Genomic DNA, 19,667 nt, shown 5'->3' with positions numbered 1-19,667 from the left:
TGTAAATAGAGGGATTTTTATGGTGCAAGTGCAACCCACGTGCTGGCATTGCAGCATTTAGTGGTGTCAATAAGTGGAAAAAGAGTGGGAGAGGATACATAATTTTTGCCTTTTGTTTTTGGGGGCTTGTTGGAGTTGGGTAGGGTGGTTGCAGGATGGGCCAGAATAATACAGAAATTGGATGTGGAAGGCACTAGGTGTGCTCTAGCTGTTCGAAGCCACTTAAGTGACTTCCATATGCCTAGCAGGACACACTTGGAGTTTCTCTTTTGAGAATGGAACCAAGGGGAGAGGGAGGAGTTGTTAGAGGAGGAATCAGACTTAAAAGAATCAGGTATGGCACAGCACAAGGACTAGAAGGGTTTGTTGTAAGGACTGTGGTCCTAGACTGTACTCCTTTCTTGAATTTAGAGTGCAGGATTCCTCTTTTAACTGCAGCAGCAGACTAGAACTTGCTGCGGGCTTTGCAAATTGCAGACTATCATTGCAAGGACTTGGGGGATGTTTGAAGGAAGCTGGGGGACTATCCCTTGTTTCCCAGACTTTAAGGAGCCTGCATGCGTCACAGAAAGCTTGGATACTTCTATAGAGCCTGAAAAGGGTAAATCACTCCTTTGGGGCTCTTCTCCAGGGGGAATCTATGTACATGCACATAATTATATTTTTGCATTTGAACTAGTGATGATAACAACAAGTACAAAACTTGTCAGGAGGAAGTATCCCCAAAAGTGCTGTGAAAATTGACAATAATTCTAACAGACAGTTGTTTCAAGGGTTGTAAGTACAATTATGTATTCATGTATAGATTCAGTAAACATTTTCCTTTAGAGACTGTTTGCTCTCCTATCAGACTTTAAATCTGTATTATATATGTCCTCAAAAGACACTACTCTGGTCTGTATAACCGCAGAAAGATAAGCTGAGGTAAAGGAAGGGGAAAGAAATACTATACCTGATATTAGCATCTTGCCTTCCACAAACCTGTTGCTAGAATTCTTTGACAGTGTTAACAAGCACGTGTATAAGGGTGATCCAGTTAATATAGTGTACATGGATTTTAACAAAGCCTTTGACAAGGCCCCACCCCCAAAGGCTCTTAAGCAAAGTAAACAGTCATGGGATAAGAGGGAAGGTCCGCTCATGGTCAGTAACTGGTGAAAAGGAAACAAAGGGTAGGAATAAGTGCTCAGTTTTCAGAGTGCGGAGGGGTAAATAGTAGGGTCACCCAAGGATTTGTACTAGAACCACTGCTGTTCAACATATTCTTAAATGATCTGGAAAAGGGGTAAACAGTGAGGTGGCAAAATTTGCAGATGAACAAAATTATTCAAGATAGTTAAGTCCAAAGCTGACTCTGAAGACTTACAAAGAGATCTTGCAAAACTGGGTGATTGAATTTCATCTGCCGTTTTGTTGCCCAAAGTAAGGCACATTGGAAAACCTAATTAGCTGCTGCTACTCAAAGAGATCTTGATGTTATCATGGATTGCTCGATGTGCAGCAGCCGTCAAAAAAGCTAAAAGAATGTTAGGAACCATTAGGAGAGGGATAGATAAGACCGAAAATATCATAATGCCACTATATAAACCCATGTTATGCCCACACCTTGAATACTGCATGCGGTTCTGGTCCCCACATCTCCAAAAAGATATTAGAATTGGCAAAAGCACTGAAAAGGGCAATAAAAATTACTAGAGGTATGAACCAGCTTCCATATGAGGAGGAATTAAAAAGACTGGGATTGGTCAGCTTAGAAAAGATGTCTTTGGGGCATACGATAGGGGTCTATAAAATCATGAATGCTGAATAAGGAAGTGTCCTTTGCCCCTTCACGTAACAAGAAGCAGAGGTGACCCGACTGAAATGAACAGGCAGCAGGTTTAGAACATAAGGAAGTACTTCTTTACACAATGCACAGTCACCCTGTGCCAAGGGATTTGTGAAGGCCAAAAGTATAACTGGGTTCAGAAAAGAATCAGGTCCACCAGTGGCCAATAGCCAAGTGGTCAGGAATGAAACTCCATGCTCTGGGTGTCCCTCAACTGAAGCTGGGACTGGTTGACAGGACAGATCACTCAAAAATTGTCCTGTTCTGCTCTTTACCTCTGAGGCACCTGACACTAGCCACTGTTGGAAGACAGGATACTGGGCGAGATGGACCATTAGTCTGACCCAGTATGGCTGTTCTTATAAGCACACGATGGTGAGTGCTCTATCTTAACGCTAATATTCTTGACTGAGAAATCCTGGACAAATAATCTGTGTTGTGTTCTATATGTTCTGAGTGGTTGCTTTCCCAGTCTTAAAAGAGGGAGATGATAGAATATTCTTCTGTGTAAAGAGAAAGGTAATAGTTGGCTGTTTGTAGCAACTTTGAAATTGCAAGTTTATAAAGACAAGGCACAAGACAAATTTCAACTTTCTCCTTGAAGACAGAAAAGTACAGTGTACAGATGGAATAGGCGAGTATGAAGTGATAACAGCATGCTTCCAATTTAAAATTCCTTGAGCTTGAATTTATTTAGCTGCTCATACCTATTTCAATAAATTTCATGAAAGAAGTATACAGAATGCTCAGTCTATGATTGTATGAAATCGGAATCATATGGTCAGTGGTTCTTATAGGCGTTCTGGGAGGAAGAAAAGGTCAGTAGACCTAAAAATCTGTTTTCTTTACTTAAAAATAAAATTGGTTGCAGTCCGTAGAGGACAGACAGGCTGTTCCAAAGATGATATTCCAGCAACACAGCAACAATAACTGTAGAAGACAAGGAGCCTAACTCTTCCTTAAACCACACCTGGGCAAACGCACTGAATAAGTCAGTGTGGCTGAAGTTGAGGAACTAATCTGCCCACAGTTGTGGATAGTGAACAAAATGGAGATCTTTTTAGGATCAACATTTATCAGAAATAGAAACCTAAAATTAATCTCCTAAACATATATCATCTGCCTAATTATTCTCCCCCCCTCCCCCCAGAAACCTTGAGTACCTATTGGCGCCTATTTGGGCTTAGCCTAAAATTAATCTTTTTTTTTTTTTTTTTAAATCTTATGCCAATTTAAGACTAATCTTCTAGGCCAACAGTTATTCTTACGACATCATTTATGAAAAAGCCCCATAAAGCAGTGTATCCTTTCTACAGAATTTTTAAATCATCCTTTAGACTAAGAGAGTTCTACACGTGCTTAAGCATTCTACAGGATATTTTCAAAATTACACAGAAGCCATCCAGTTTGTTAAATTTAAACTGGATTCATCCACGTTGTCTCGCTTTTCTGAGAGTGACTTTCTAAAACTAAGTCTGAAGCAAAATTGGTGTTTTTCTCAACATGCTCCAATACATCATCTCCTAACCCTTGACCACAGCTTCCATTCATACCAGTTCCTCCAGCTCACAGAGGTGACTTCTTTGGCTGTTTTTTATTTATTTATTTATTTATTTTTGGCCTTTCTTTGATGGGGAGGAACAACCTGCTATTTTTCAATATGTTTCTTCAAACCTAAAACCTCTCCAACTGAAGAATCTCTATGGGGTGTGAGTCTTTTTGGTAGATCACATTAGATTACTTCCACCAATCATTACTCTGAAGGGACCTTTAAACCACCTCCATGTGCACTGATTATTTGATGGGTGAATCTCCACAATAGACGTCTCGGGCGAGAAGAAGAGATGTCTGCAATGAATCTTCCTATGCATAACTAGGAAGTTCAGTTTGGAAATGCAATATATCTTCTAAAAATGTCAACTGTTTTTCAATGCTTATGAAAGGTGTCCGACTGTGATGTCCTCTATATGTCTGATCCTGTGAGGTGCTAAGCATTTTCAATTCCTATTGACCTCAATAAGTGTTTTGATGGTGTTCAAGTTCTTGAATAGTTAAGCCCTGTATCCACAGGACAAGTATAGCAGACTGGGCAGTGAAAGCTTTTCCCTTCTGCTGAGCTAATGTGCCTTCACGCTCTAGAGCAGTGGTTCCCAATTTTTTTCTGCTCCTTGCGCAAGGAAAGCCCCTGGCGGGCCGGGCCAGTTTGTTTACCTGCTGTGTCCGCGGGTTCGGCCGATTGCGGCTCCCAGTGACTGCGGTTTGCTGCTCCAGGCCAATGGGAGCTGCTGGAAGTGGTGGATTAAAAATCCACTAGGGATTACCCTGATGGGCCACATGCCAAAGGTTGCTGACCCTGGGACTACACCATTACAGTACAGACACCCCAACTCTTCTAAGAAGATTTTAATTCAGCAACACACATTTGCACATGGCTCTGCAATGGAATATACAGAAACGAACACGTATAAAATGACAACTTTTAATAAAAAAGTTAGTCAGCAGCAATGGACATACATAGATTTTGTCAAATAGTTTAGTTTTTCCCTCTAAGGCATTGATAGTTCATAGATGTTTATAGTTTCAATCAATTTGTATAAATATGTTTTTGATACTTGCCTAGGAATAGGACATCTTGGCTTCATTAAAGATATACATACAAATGTGTATAAAAGTGATTTTTCCCCCCCACCCCATTATCTTTCATGGATTCATCAATGGGGGGTGGTTGTATTTTGAACCCTTAAAGGCCTGGAAATTGGTCCTGCAGTTGTTAATCGTGTAAGCGTCCCCTGTTGAAGTTAACAGGACTACTTGCCCGTATAAGGATTACTCATGTGAGTAAGGCCTGCAGTGATCTTCCAGCAGAAGTAGCAAGCATGTCAAACACAAATGAAAGATATTTACAATCTGTGCAAGTAGCATTTTCTACTCTTATTGATTAAAGAGGTCTGTCTCAGAAGCAATAAACATCAGAAAGGCACTGTGGCAAACATTAGCTGGTGTCTATTACAACTTTTTTTCTTTTCCTTTGCAGTTTTAGATCTCATCTAAACAGCAGTACTGTAATAGAGGAGTTCTTGTGAGGAGGGAAATGTTAGTGGGGATTGAGGGAAGAGAGAGTTCTTGCAGCTTGGAACTGCAATATGGAATTTAGTGCACAAATAAGTCTGTTCTCAAGTTTTCCAGCTCATACAGCAAAAACCTCCCTTCTTGTGCAATCATTTGGTTGCTTTTCTAACTGTAAACAAGTGCCAGCTACTTCCAGTATTATCCCACTCCCCCCCCCCCCACTAATAACAATCATAAACGTGTTTTAGTTCCAATAAATGTTACTATATACTGCCGAGGAGTGTAAGAGGGAATTGATATTGAAATAGAGTTGACTACTTTACACAGTTTATCAAATCTAAAGTGAATTAAAAATGCATGGCTGGATTCTCTAACTTGTACCAGTCTTACAACTATAACTCCACTGACTTCATTATTTACATCAGGGAAAGTGAGAAGAGAAAAATCTGGCCTTATCTAAATTTTGGTTTCAGCCACTGATGTAGCTGAAGTGATACCCTGAGGCCAGGTCTACACTACAGAACTTACAGCAGCACAGCTGTACGACCTCCCGTGTAGCTGCTCTGTGCCGATGGGAGAGAGCTCTCCTGTCGACATAATGAAACCACCCTCAATGAGCAGCAGTCGCTATGTTAGCAGGAAAGCGTCTCCTGCTGACACAGCGCTGTCCACCAGCACTTCTGTTGGTTGGGAGGGTGTTTTGGTTTTTTCCCACACCCCTGAGCGACATACGTTTCACTAACAGAAGTGCTAGTGTAGACATAGCCTAAGAGATCTGCTGCAGCGCTTCAATGTAGGCATTACCTCTGCCGACGGGAGAGGTTCTCCTGTCGGTGTAGGTAATCTACCTCCCTGAGAGGTGGTAGCTAGGTCAATGGAAGAATTCTTCCGTCGACCTAGCACTGTCTAGATGGGGACTTACCATAGGTTGGCTTGAGAATGCTGCCCAGGGGTGTGGATCTTTCACATCCCAGACTGTGGTCGTTAAACTGACCTTATTTTCTAGTGTAGACCAGGCCTCAGTATGAATGCAATCCAGTGGTGTAAACCACAACTGACCCTGGTGCAGCTTATCTTGGTTTCAAGCAAGTCATGGTGTACACAGGTCCACTGCATCTACACTAGTTGTTTGCACCATGACAGCCATATTGGAGACTACAAACCCCAGTGTAGATCTCCAGCATGTTACTTGTATAAGATAAGGATAGAAGTTCATTAGTTTTAATTAGTGAAGCCCAAATTATACTATTCCATGTTGAAAGCCCCTCTGAAGGGAAAAGAGGCTCCCCTCATGGTGCTTCTATTGCACTCTCCTTAGGGTGAGGTGTTTGGCCTTATGGACAGATCATAAGGTTCAAAGTCCTAGCTGTATAGTCTGAGGATTTCTGAAGGTGGTAAACTTCACCCCTGTAGATCCTGCTCACTCATGTAGAGTGGCACACAATGGTACACATTTGTGTGTAACACACACGTGGATGCCACTGCACACAGGCTAGGCTCAATTTGGGATGTGCATTTCTGATAGGGAAATACACAACTTGATCCTGGAAGTGTTTAGTGCCTCTCAGAATTAAGCCCATGTCAGGACCCATAGAGTGTCAAAGTGCTGAAGACATATACAGAGCTCCCTTTTTGTAAGTGAGGCCCTAAAATCTCCCTTTATCCCATGTGAAAGATATGGCTGTTACTGGAAGCCATATAAGGGTGTGGGGTGCACGTGTGTTTAGTTAGAGGAGAGAAACGTCCCATCTTTTCTTCCAGTCCTGCAGTTCTCACCTGACTTGCTTTTATAACAGTAACATTTACCCTTTTTTAAAAAAATGAATACTGGAGCTAGTTAAAAACTGATCAGAATTTTTGACCAAAAAAGAAAATAAAAGGCTTTTTAATGAAACCTTCTGGAAAAATCCATTTCTGCTTTAAAAATGAAATTTTTTGGCTTTTCAGTGATTGAAAACCTTAAGTCTTTTGACATTCATTTTTGCTGAATTTCCCCTTTTTTTGCCCCCCTGAAGTTTTTCATGGGCAGGGGGACAGAGAAATAATTTCCCAAGCAGCTCTAATGAATGCCTCTTTAAAACCCTTACTGATACCTGCTAAATACCCTGCTCTTAAAAATTAAAGGGGAGACTTTTCAAAGGCACAAAGGGCAGTTAATCTTAACTCCTATTGATTTTTTTCAAAGGGATTTAAGTCCCCAACTCCCATTTGTACCTTGAAAACCTCCCCCTAAGTCTGAAAGTCTCTTGGAGTTTAACAAAAGCTATAATTTTCTCTTCAAACAGTTAGAATAAAATAGCTGAAAAGTGCACTCTTGCAGCTGGACACTACAGTCCTGTCTTGAGGGCCCAGTCCAACAAGATCATCTTCTACTGACGTCAATAGGAGTTCCATGCCCGAAGGGCAAGCAGGAACTGATTTATAATCAAGGCAACGTTCCCACTGAAACTAGGACTGAGTAACAGACAGCAGGATATGGCCCTGATTCACTTATGTCAAATAGTGCCTACGGTGTGTTTATGGAAGGTAATGACTCCATTACAATTCCTTCTAGGTAGTATTTTTAAGCTTTTTACCAAAAAAGTCACCTCAATACAAATTTTAAAATACCTTTTGTTCTAAATCCTTTTTTGAGCTTGAATTTAAAACATGATTTAACATCATAATATGTGAAATCTCCACTTGCAGCTACATGAATAGAGAACATCTGACGCCAGGAGAAAAATCACTTTATGTTGTCAGTGGTCTGTGCATTAATTCCAAGTTCCCACAGCTGTAAATCCATTGTGCTCCATGTCATAAATAAGAAATGGCATGATGACGGTTAAAATTCAAAAGAACTCCTGTTTCTCTTTGCCACTTTTTTTTAGTCTGAGTGTAGAGTTGATTTGCCTCTCTAACAGAAGTTAACTCGCAGTGATGTTATAACTGCGCCTGCTGCTGTATTTATGGTAATTATAATAATAAAAAAGTAAATGCAAGCAAATATAACAGATGTTGCTATCTGGTAAATAAAACAAGAAATAACTTCTATTGACTGTGAAGGAGGCTGTTGCATTTGTGGTGTTAAATTATTGCTCCTTCCCCATATCTTGGTTCTTCCATTACTTTGAGAAGAAATCTTAAATTGACTTCAAGAAGAGCCAAATACGGCCCTGACTTGCATTGTATACAGTTCCCATTGAAGCCAATTGAGTTGCAGAGAGTGTAAACCCAGCAGAGTTTAGCCTGTAGAATGAATACAGAAGAATTCCCTTGTATTTCTTGCATTCTAGGTTTTGGTCCCTTTCAGCCATGAAAAACCGTTACAAATTGTTCCCAGAGCTAAACCACTTAACATCTTGGCACTTGGTTGTTTTTAACTTTACAACAATAGGCACTGTTCACTCCTCTCGATCTCAGCTTTTTATTCTGTAATCAAGCAGGAATACTGATGAAAGGCTAGTCACGGCTTCTCCCCATGGTATCAGTGTGGTGGCATGTGATGATTCACATGGGGTGTGTTTGATCCAAGAAAGCCCAGCCTCTGCTTATTTTTCCTTTGTTCTGTCATCTACGGTGGAAAGGGAGAGAAAGATGAGAGGGTTTTGACGATTATTTAGCAGCAGCACATGCACTCACAATGCAACAGCATGAGAAGGACGTTTTTGCCAAGTGCATATAAGCAAAATAACTGCAATTTTTTTTAGCCTTAAAAACTGAGTACAGGATTTCACTGAAGTATGAGATTGTGTCATGCAAATAATGGACTTATATGTGCATGATGGGGGTGGGGGAACAGGTATAGGCTGTAACTTCAGAGAGTCAAACTAAAACGATTTCAACTAGTTTGCAGCTATTTCCGATACAAAGCTCGACTATATTTTGCAGTCACATTCTCTAGTAACAGGATTCCCCCTACCTGGCTGTTAGGTTTTCAAAATTCAATTTCTTGCTTACCTGTTCTCTAGTTGTGTTAATGGAATAAACACTCTTTCCGGAACCGTATCTGTGCACCTACTCTAAGCTTTATTGAGTCAGGAATAAAACCTTTCTGAGACAAAAGTCCTGACCATGACCCAAGACAACATCTAGTTCTCTAAGCCCTGGTCTACACTAGGACTTTAAGTCGAATTTAGCAGCGTTAAATCGATGTAAACCTGCACTCGTCCACACGATGAAGCCCTTTATTTCGACTTAAAGGGCTCTTAAAATCGATTTCCTTACTCCACCCCTGACAAATGGATTAGCGCTTAAATCGGCCTTGCCGGGTCGAATTTGGGATATTGTGGACACAATTCGACGGTATTGGCCTCCAGGAGCTATCCCAGAGTGCTCCATTGTGACTGCTCTGGACAGCACTCTCAACTCAGATGCACGATTGTCTGCCATTGCTCTGACGCAGGGAGGGGCGCCTGATGACACGGCTTACAGGGTTGGCTTACAGAGAGTTAAAATCAACAAAGGGAGTGGCTTTACATCAAGGAGTATTTCAGGCAGGACTTCATGGAGGGTTCCAATAAGAAATGGTGCACCTAAGTTATTGTTCTTATTGGAACAAGCAGGTTGGTCTGGCCTCTGATTGATACATGACTAGATTTACCTCGCTGCACCTTCTCTGTGAGCGACTGCAGTGTGACCTAGAGGAATGAGTCCCCTAGACGGGGGGTGGGGGGGGTTGCAAATGAGTACAAAACAAATCTGGTCCATTTCTTGTTTTGATACACTCCATCTATCTTTTACATCTTTGGCTGGCAGCCGACAGTGCAGAAGGACTGCATGCCATCCACATCTCATGGCTGCTTGGCAGAAGATGATGCAATAGGACTGCTAGCCATCCTCATCCCTTGCCTGCCCAGCAGAAGATGATGCAATAGGACTGCTAGCAATCCGTATCGCCTGCCCGCTCACCGTAAGATGCTTCAATAGGACTGACTGCAGGACTAAAGAGAATGACCTGATCAAGTCACTCCAAATTTAGTCCCTGCGCCCATGTCTGCCCAGGCGCTCCTGATTGACCTCACAGAGGCGACCAGGAGCACCTCGGACATGACGATGATGGCTACCAGTCCTACTGTACCGTCTGCTGCCACAAGGCAAGGGATTGCTGCTGCTGTGTAGCAATGCAGTACCATGTCTGCCAGCACCCAGGAGACATACGGTGACAGTGAGCTGAGCGGGCTCCATGCTTGCCGTGGTATGGCGTCTGCACAGGTAACTCAGGAAAAAAGGCGCAAAATGATTGTCTGCCCTTTCTTTCACGGAGGGAGGGTGGGAAGGGGGGCCTGATGACGTACCCAGAACCACCCACAGCAATGTTTTAGCCCCATCAGGCATTGGGATCTCAACCCAGAATTCCAATGGGCAGCGGAGACTGCGGGAACTGTGGGATAGCTACCCACAGTGCAACACTCTGGAAGTTGACACTTGCCTCTGTACTGTGGAAGCACTCCGCCGAGTTAATGCACTTAGAGCATTTTCTGTGGGGGGGGACACACTCGAATATATAAAACCGATTTCTAAAAAACTGACTTCTATAAATTCGACCTAATTTCATAATGTAGACATATCCTAAGCATGTGTTCATAGGTCCGTTTTCTACCCAGCTCAGAAACACTTACCTGTTCCTTAAGCTCAGCAAGCTGACTGGACAGTTGTTTTACAAGACTCATGGTTGTCTCCAACTTTTCTTGCAGGTTTCTAATTTCATTTTGCTCATTGTCACCTTCACTGCTAACCAGGGACATGGCTCGCATTCGAGGGAACCAGTCCAAATTCTTCTCCTACATGTGAATATATTTTTAAAAAATGTTAATCTGGGTTTATCTAATGCTATTAGCCTGAAGTTCTAGAAGGAGAATCATTTGGGGTTCTACTGTGTTTGATACACAGCAAGAGCGATTAAGAAACATTAAAACAGGAAATCACAATATTTTAATATTTTACACTATTAAATGTTTTCTGGCTAAAAAGAAACCAGCTAGGGCAAAATCCTGGCTGCACTGAGGTCACTGACAAAATTCCCATTGACTTCAGTGAGGCCAGATCTTTCATCCCAAGACAAACAGATATTGCCACCTTATCCTTGGAATCCAACCTTTATGTCACTCACAGTGTATAACTATAGACCAGTGCTCACCCTTAGGGTGGCACAGAAGAATGCTGGGAGTGGCAGGAGTGCCATGTGGTGGGGCCAGGGCCAGCCCCCATAGGGGGTGGGGAGGGCGCACCATGCTTCTAGCCCTGCTCCACCCCCAGCCTTCTCCTCCCGTAGTCCCGTTCAGCCCCAAGTCCTGCTCCAGGCCCAGACCTGCCCCACTCCCACTCTGCTGCCAGACCAGTTCCAAACCCAGTGGCAGCTCCACTCCGCCTCCAGCCAGGCTTTGCCGTCATTCCTTCTCTGCCCCCAGCTGCAGCCCCTCCCCCAAACCCAATTCTGCCCCCAGACCAAGCTCCTCTGCTGAGGGAAGCCTTGACTGTGCAGTAATGGAGGGGGAAGCGTGCAGACAGATTCTGTTACTGATAAGGGGGGTGTGACTGAAAAAGTTGGAGTACCACCGATCTAGACACAGTAAAAAATGTAATGAGTGGGATATGGAAGATGGGGTGGAGTAGCATAAAGGGTATTTTTGAGCATTCATTTGGGATGGCTGCACTGTTCTTGAGTATGCATGCAGGGTATAATGGATATGTGGGGGGCGGGGAGGATACTGCCCTGTGTGGGGAATGGGAAGAGGAGCCCAAGAAGTCCTGCAGTTTCAGAGCAGGATTACAATCTAGTGTTCCTTAAATGGGAAAATGGTTCCCATGTCTGGTGGTAAGTTACATCACAGGGGCTCTGTCTTCCACACAGAAGTAGGTTAGATCAAAGCCGTACCTTTTGGCAGCACGTAAGTGTAGTGGCATGCATGTGGCTCCTTTTTAAAGGACAAGATGTGCTCTAGAGCATGTACCTTCTAGGCTCCCATTATACCCTAGGAAGCCTCCACCCACCTAGATCTATTTCCCCAGACAGATGAGAGTTGCATACTCTGGAGCCTAACCCAACCCAAGGTGCTCTGGAGCCAAGAGCTTACCTAATATTGTTAGGTTTTGCTCTTTGAAGAACATGCGGGCAAAGGGGAATGTAGCCATAGACTGCTAGTCTACTTTTATTTTGGTTGCACCATGAAAATCTAAAAGTAAACTTGAAACCTTCAGGGGGTTTTCTCTACTTAATCTGAGGTTTCAAATAAATTTCTGTCCAGCTGTTCCTGGTCCTGTCACACTAAAACGACACAATGCAAAGGGAGTTAGACTGTGCAGCTTCATTACATTTTGCAGTACATAGCTGTCAGTCTCACATGCTTGTGAAATGCAGCCTTCCCTAGTCCCGTGCTTTGAAAACATAGGGATCTCAGGATGATTTATTGTGCATGCACAATTCACTTTTCTGTGGGTGATCATTCAAATCAAAATCTTATTTCACCAGCTTTGTTGGTGAGTTTTAATTGAACACAGATTGCATGGTATTTTCTGTTCCATGATTCTGGCGTATACAAGATTAACATTAATTTTCCATGAATATTCTAGTATTCAAAGAACTTCAGCATATGCTTTAACTGAAAGGACAGCCTGGTACTTAAAGTCAAGCTTATGTGAAAGTGCACTGCTGGACTGGTGCCTATCTTTGCCAACATATCTGTCCATAAACTCACCTGACAGAATATTTGCAGAATACAATTTCAAAAGTGGTGCAGCAAATACCATTGAAGCTACTTCCTTTTGAATTGGAATATTCCTGGAAAACTGTCATATTTTTACCTGTTAGTTGTCTCTCGCTTTACGAAACACACTACTGCATTATCGTAGAAGGCAGCAAATAGCTGTGGTACCTACTCCCTTTTGCTAAGGCTGAGCATCAAGGTAAACTTTCTTGACCAAGATTGGCAGGATGGGAGCCATTTCAGACTTGTTGCTCTTGTACTGCTGAGCATTGATGTCAGTGTTGTGAAATGCCCATTGTTCTTCCTATTCTCTGCTTCTCCAGAATACAATGCTTTGTTTGGTCTTTTTTTTTTTTTTTTTAAGTGGCTGTTGGGTTTGTTTTAGGGCAGTTTTTCTTTCCCCCATGTTTTTTAACCTATACAGCACTGAAATAGTCACAGGAACGTGATATATATTTGAAATAATTTTTGGTGCTGGAAATGTTATGGTATAATTTCAGTCTGCCTGCTCTATGCCCCCACGCCAACTTACTCCCCCACCCTCTGAATAAAGGACTTGTGTGTGGGGGTGGGGAGGGAGGTGGGGCTGGAGTACATGGCACTCTGCATTAGCTGAAGATTGGACAGTGGTCCCTATGGGTCCTTTACTGCTGGCATCATTTAGAGCAGCTCTAAATCACTTCAGCTCCAGGATCAGTGAACGTGAACTACAAGCCCCTCCTCTTCTCAGCTTTGCTTCTACAGAGTGCCAGCACTGGCTAGTAAAGCTGTGAAAAACTCTTAACAAAACCCATTTCATCTGGGCTGTGGCTTTAATTACAAACCAGGAGACTTGGACAAAGTCAAGCCAAAAGATTGGTTGAAGACCAAGAGCTTGGACTGTTTTGAGAGGACCTGAGCCAGCTGATGCATTTGCATGGAAAAGTGACCCTGTGAAGTGAAAGTGTTGACTTTTGCATAGCACTTCCTGGCAGCCCAAGAAGTGATGAGTCAAACAACTGAACACAGGTCTCTCATTTGGCAGTTCAGAGCTCTATCTACAGAGCAGGCAGAATATTGCTCTTTGGCTGCTGACCACACACAGAGGCTAACGTTACCCCATCCACAGTACAGTCAAACTGTGCATTTTTGTATCACAAAACTTTAAGTGGATTTGGAATTCATCAGAACAGTAGGAAATACATTCTGTTCCACCAGTCATTTATAAATATATGCTTTGAATAGGCTGAATCTCATAACACATACAGTTATTAAATTCCCTTGCTGAATTGTTTACTTCTGTTGGTCAATATTAACTCACTTTCTCGATGCATTGTGAATTGCAAAGTTCTATCACAAGATAGTGTGGAAAGATGGTCCAGGGCATGGGTGATGCTATAGTGCTCCTTACTGACAGCACTTGCTAATGGAGACTAAATAATGCATCACACAACTCTAGAAGATTTCAAAATGCAAATTGCAGCGGTTTCTTTGCAGACAGGGTTTATAGTGAAATGTCTACGCAATTGTTGGAAGACTGGCACACTGACTGCTTATCTGCATTGGAGTTATTTTTACCTTCAGTTGATTGCTTGCCAGCTAACTTGAGTTAATTTTTTTTTTTTGTAAAGGCTAGGTTGAATGCTACTCCCTGACATTTGCTCTGGGACATCAGTGTTTCTGGAGCTCAGCCTAGGGTTCACCTTGACCACCTAGCACATGTTAAAACTACGACTTTGCCCTGTCTCCGCAAGGAGTGAAATCTAATAGACTTGAATGGGGGCAAGATTTCATCCTAGGACTTTAAAACTAGTATCTATCGCGCATTCGCTATCCCTTAGTTTAAAAACTACCTCTCTCCTTTGTATGGACAAGCTCTAGAGGCCCTATCTACATAGACCTTTACTTCAATTTAACAGATTGCCAGTCAACATGTCTGAAACACCTAGTGGGGAAACACTGCAAACATTTGTTCCAGGCTACAAATGTTTGTGCTTTAGCTTAGGGCTCGGCTTATGACTGGCAACAAATTAACTTGAGATAAAGTACAGCGTAGGCAAACTCCGAGAGAGTAAACTCTATGGCTGGAAAGTCTGAACCATCTGTATCTGGCTGGGCAGCAGAGGAACAATTTAAGAATTTAAACACAGTTTCTTAAACAGGGCTGAATTCAAGCCAGGTTTCTGCCAGTGTTTTACCACTTCCATTGTGCTCGGGCCTAGGAGACCCAGTCATGGACCTGTACAAACAATGAAAAGCTTATGTGCCGTAGGGGAGCAGGGCCCGTGTAAGAGTGAGCACGCCCAGGTGCTGGGATCCTGGGGTGGAATGTCAGCCAGGCGGGAAGGCTGCTGGGGCAGAAAGTATCTGCAGCCTCATCCCATCAGTTCTTCAGCTCAGCTGAAGAAAGCAGGTGGCGCTATCCAGAGGCTGTGCACAAGCAGGACAGATACTTGATACGGTGAGTCAGTAGCTCTTCTCCCCACCTCTCCCAGTAGCGCTTCCACAGACATTACTGCTGCCCTGTCTTGCTGAATCCTTCAGTGGGATGGAGGCATGCTGCTTGCTGGGACTACAAATTTTGACACAGACCCATGAGGCTCTGTAGTGTTTGGAAGCATTGCTACTTGCCTTGCTTGAGACACCTCCAGCCCTTTCCCTTCGAGGAAGTGTATTCAGAAGAAGCTCTGCACATCTGCCCTCATGAAGCTTTCTATACATTTTTCTCCCTCCTGTGGCTTATTCGGTGGAAATAGAGTTGGGGCCTTGGTCCTCACGTGGGGAAAACTTTGGCTTTTTTTTTTTTTTTTTTTTTTACTTCAATAGGAGAAAAGACTGCAAGGATTTAACAAAGCATAGAAACTCTGGGCAAAGTCTTTGCTAAACCATCCCTCTGTGCAGCCAACTGGCTTCAGCTGAGCTCTCCCGCTGAGCTAAGTCCATGCCTCCTGAGTAACTGGAGGGAGAGATCTCTGGTGTAGTGAGATAGAGGAGAGAGAGAGATCACCAGGAACCAGCAGGAAAGACTGGGCTGAGCTTTTTAAAAACTAGCGAAGAGTGAGAGAAAATAGGCCAATGCATAGGACAGGGGGAAACTAGAAAAATGAAGCCAGTTTAATGGGTGTTTTCTGACTGCCTTAAACACAAGCTTGGAGTGCCATGTCAGTCACGTTGTGATATGCCTTTTATTGCACTGATGTGTATGGAAAGCAGGTGGCGTGGTTCTTAGCTTTTCCCAGACCGTGATCCCAAGTTAAAATAAAAAGCTGAGACGCTCCCCACCCATCTAGCTAGAGAGGGAAAGTGGTTGTGGCTGATTTGTGGGCATAACCTACACCGTTGGGTTATGCCCACAGTCTAGTGGTTAGAGCGTTACACTGGGAAATTGGCTCTAAGGTTCTAATGCTACTTGTTTCAGCATCCTGGACAAGTCATGTATCATCGTGTATCAACCCATCTTACAAAGGGTTATTTATTTACTTCCTAGAGCTAAAGTGTTTCGAGAGCCTCAGACAAAGACTTGACTGACCTCTGAACTTATCTAGCAACAACTTATTTCCAGTAGAGACTGAGAAGTGTTGTTACCAATATGCAAGGCACTGGTGAGACCTCATTGGAAATACTGTGTGTAATTCTAGTCTCCCATGTTTAAGAAGGATGAATTCAAACTGGAACAGGTACAGAGAAGGGCTACTAGGATGATCCGAGAAATGGAAAACCTACCTTATGAGAGGAGACTCAAAGAGCTTGGCTTGTTTAGCCTAACCAAAAAAAAAAAAAAAAAAGCCTGAGGGGAGATGTGATTGCTGTCTATAAATACACCAGGGGATAAATACCAGGGAGGGAGAGGAGTTATTTAAGTTAAGTGCCAATGTGGACACAAGAACAAATGGATATAAACTGGCCATCAACAAGTTTAGTCTTGAAATTAGGGGAAGGTTTCCAACCATCAGAGGAGTGAAGTTCTGGAACAGCCTTCCAAGGAGAGCAGTGGGGGGAAGGGGGTGCCTAACTGTTTTCAAGACTGAGCTTGATAAGTTGTATTGAGGGAATGGTATGAGGAGACTGCCTACAATTGCATCTGTGACTGCAGGCAGCAAATATCTCCAATGGCCAGTGATGGGACACGAAGATGGGGAGGCTCTGAGTTACTACAGAGAATTCTTTCCCCGGTGTCTGGCTGGTGGACCTTGCGCACATGCTCCAGTCTAACTGATCACCATAGTTATCATCAGGAAGGAATTTATTCCCAGGGTCAGATTGGAAGAGACTCTGGGGGTTTTTTTGCCTTCCTTTGCAGCATGGGGCATGGATCACTTACAGATTTAAACTAGTGTAAATGGTGGATTCTCTGTACCTTGATGTCTTTAAATCATGATTTGAGGACTTCAGTAACTCAGCCAGAGCTTATGGGTCTCACAGGAGTGAGTAGGTGACATTCTGTGGCCTGCAACGTGCACGTCAGACTAGATGATCATGGTGGTCCCTTCTGGCTTTAAAGTCTGTGAGGTCTATTACAGTAGTCTTTGTAATGTTCGCTACATATTAGTCAGGAATGCCGCATTGCTGTGCTCTAAGTATTCCACTGTTTTGGGGCATACTAATTAGTGGATGTTGAAGGGGCATTATGATGCTGTATGGGCAAAGCCTCTTACAGCTTTAGGTACACAATGCTTTCCGGCCTCTAACATTACACAGTCATAAACAACTCTCCAGTTCTGTACTCTCGTGGTGAAATCCTGGCTTCACTGAAGTAAGTGGGGCCAGGATTTCACCCTGGGTCTGTCTATATGATCAGAACCATTATTAGGATATACTGCTGGGGAATAATCCATCTGGATCCATCAGGTGTGTCTCAGCATGAACACAAACTTCAGGCAGTGCTGGTTTCAGTTAGACTATGATCTATATCCAAAGCATAGATCTGCAAGTCCCTTTCACACCTAGATTCTTATAGCACACGGCTTTGCTCAAATTCCCAGGCAGGTTTAAGGGCAAGATATGGTCCTAAAATCTCTAGTTATAGAGCTCCCACAGCCACTGTAGAAAAAAGGAGTTTAAATCTTCAAACTGTCTTGTGCATTATGACATAGTGCTATAACCATTTTGTGATTTAATTAAAGTCAATAATAATTTGGCTCAGTGCATGATTCAGCTAATCCATCGTTTGATAAACATTCACCCTAAACTACAACCAAAATAGCTTTCTGCAAATCCTGTTTGACACTTTAATGTTAAGACTGTATTTGATAAGCAATCTGCCCTTTGTAATATAGAGAAGAGAATTCCAAACTGTTAAGCATCTGTATGCTCTGAGAATGATAACTCAGCAATTACAGATAAATCTTTATACAGTAAGAACACTAATGGCTGGAGCTACCACTGTGCTGATCCATTCCATATCTTCACAGCATGGGCATGGGGGAGAGAAAACAATAGAAATATTTTTGCCACGAGAGCGAGGTTGCAATCGACACCTAGAATTGCAGCCTGCTTTACTAACTTCACTTGATTAAATATTTGTTTCTGGACTATAGTAGAGTATAGCCTTGATTCCAAAATACCAGATGCACTGCATGACTATTATCCAGGCATTTCAATGTGGTGTTGGGTGACTTTGTGCTTATGTGTGTGGCAGAAAAAGAGGTGTGGTTTTTTGGTTTTTTTTTTAAGCATACAATAGCCTAGATTTTCAAAAATGATTTTTGGATGCCTCTGTTTTTGGCCCAACTTGACATCTTAACAGGCCTAGATTTTCCAAGGGAAGGTGCCCAGCAATTCCTGAAAATTAGGCCCCTTTAAGGTTGGGGCACCCAAAAACGGGGGGCACCCAAAATCACTTTTGACAATCTTGGCCATCGTGTGCAGAATGAATCATATTTAGTACAATTGAATACAGTATTTCCCTCCCACAGCTGTATTAAGCTAGAACTTTTCTGTTTACTTTCCTCTGCATGTGGACTGCTGCAGCTACTGTGCTTTTGTTGTTTGCTCTAACCAACCCTGCATTCTTGCTACTTGTCTAATTTCTAGCTGCCCTCGTCTCCAGCTATGGGCCAAATCATCCTTGCTGCCGCTGTGAGTGGAGGGTAAGAAGTCAGGAGCTCTGCATGGGGCTGTGGAAGAAGAGGGCACCCCCCTATTCACTGTTCACACTACTTCTTGACCCCGTGGAAGCCCCTGTCTAGGTGCTACACAAAGCTGAGGATCTGCAGGTTGGGAGAGAATGAGCTGGGGGATGTGGCAGGAGACTAGCCACTCCCAACAGCATTGTTCCCCCTTTAATTCCCTGCCCGAGTTAGGGTATGTCTACACTGCATACTCCTTACGGTGGTGCGTAGAGTACATACACCGCATGCCCCCCTAGCACAGGTATGAATAGCAACGTAGACAGGCAAGTAAAGATGTGGTATGAACCCTGTGTGGCTCTCTCCATGTCTAACCAGCTATCCTTAGCAGTATAATGTCCTGCTAAGTCCCGGCTGCTGGAGCCTTTCCTGGCAGCAGGGAGAGGCAGTGGGGAAAGGCTCCAGCAGCCTTTCACTGACACGTGTAGCTACGCAGCGTAGTGTGGACATAGTAGTCTGCTTTTTACTACAGCATGTAGCTATGCATACTCTGTGCCATGGCCAGTGGCATGCAGGGTGGACGTACTTAAGGAGGTTTCCTGCCAATGCTCTTACACCATACGTCCCGCTACTATCCTCGTGATGGGGGTGGTGGTCCAGGACAGAAGTGGTGCTAGAATCCATGGCACTGTGGCTTTGTCTGAGCTCTGCTGCAATGGAGGCTGGGAGGAAGTGCAGAGGCACAAAGCCTCTGTGAAAATGGGTATTCCCTTCCCCCCCAGAAAGGAAATTTTAGTGCAAACTTCTGGGTTTTCTAGTCCATTCGGTTTAACTTCATTTGGGATACTGTGGTTCTGTGTTACAGTATTTTTATCATCTTCATCCACTGCCTCAAGAGAGCTGTGACTGATGCTTATGCATTATGAATAAAATCTGCTTTACCCTCCTCTCCCACCCTCTGTCTATTCTTGCCTCTTGTCATGATCCTAAACTCTCTGATCCAGGGCCTACCTTAATGACCTGTTTATACAGCACCTA

The 19,667-nt window shown here is 43.3% G+C and overlaps 1 protein-coding gene across 1 annotated transcript in view; it reads right to left on the bottom strand.

Annotated features, from left to right (window-relative positions):
• Positions 1 to 4,291: 4,291 nt before the first annotated feature.
• ITPR2 (inositol 1,4,5-trisphosphate receptor type 2) overlaps positions 4,292 to 19,667 on the bottom strand; it is a 350,183-nt gene continuing 334,807 nt past the window's right edge. The window contains exons 56-57 of the mRNA XM_084631622.1: positions 10,498 to 10,659; positions 4,292 to 8,450 (exon numbers count right to left, since the gene is read on the bottom strand). Of these exons, the coding sequence (XP_084487748.1) occupies positions 8,364 to 8,450; positions 10,498 to 10,659 (249 nt within the window). The 3' untranslated portion in view covers positions 4,292 to 8,363. The remainder of the gene's footprint in view (positions 8,451 to 10,497; positions 10,660 to 19,667) is intronic.

This window comes from Lepidochelys olivacea (genome assembly GCF_965140295.1).
Source record: "Lepidochelys olivacea isolate rLepOli2 genome assembly, chromosome: 1".
Lineage (NCBI taxonomy): Eukaryota > Metazoa > Chordata > Testudines > Cheloniidae > Lepidochelys > Lepidochelys olivacea.
The sequence above is the reverse complement of the archived record's forward strand: the minus strand, read 5'-3'. Positions and strand labels throughout refer to the sequence as shown.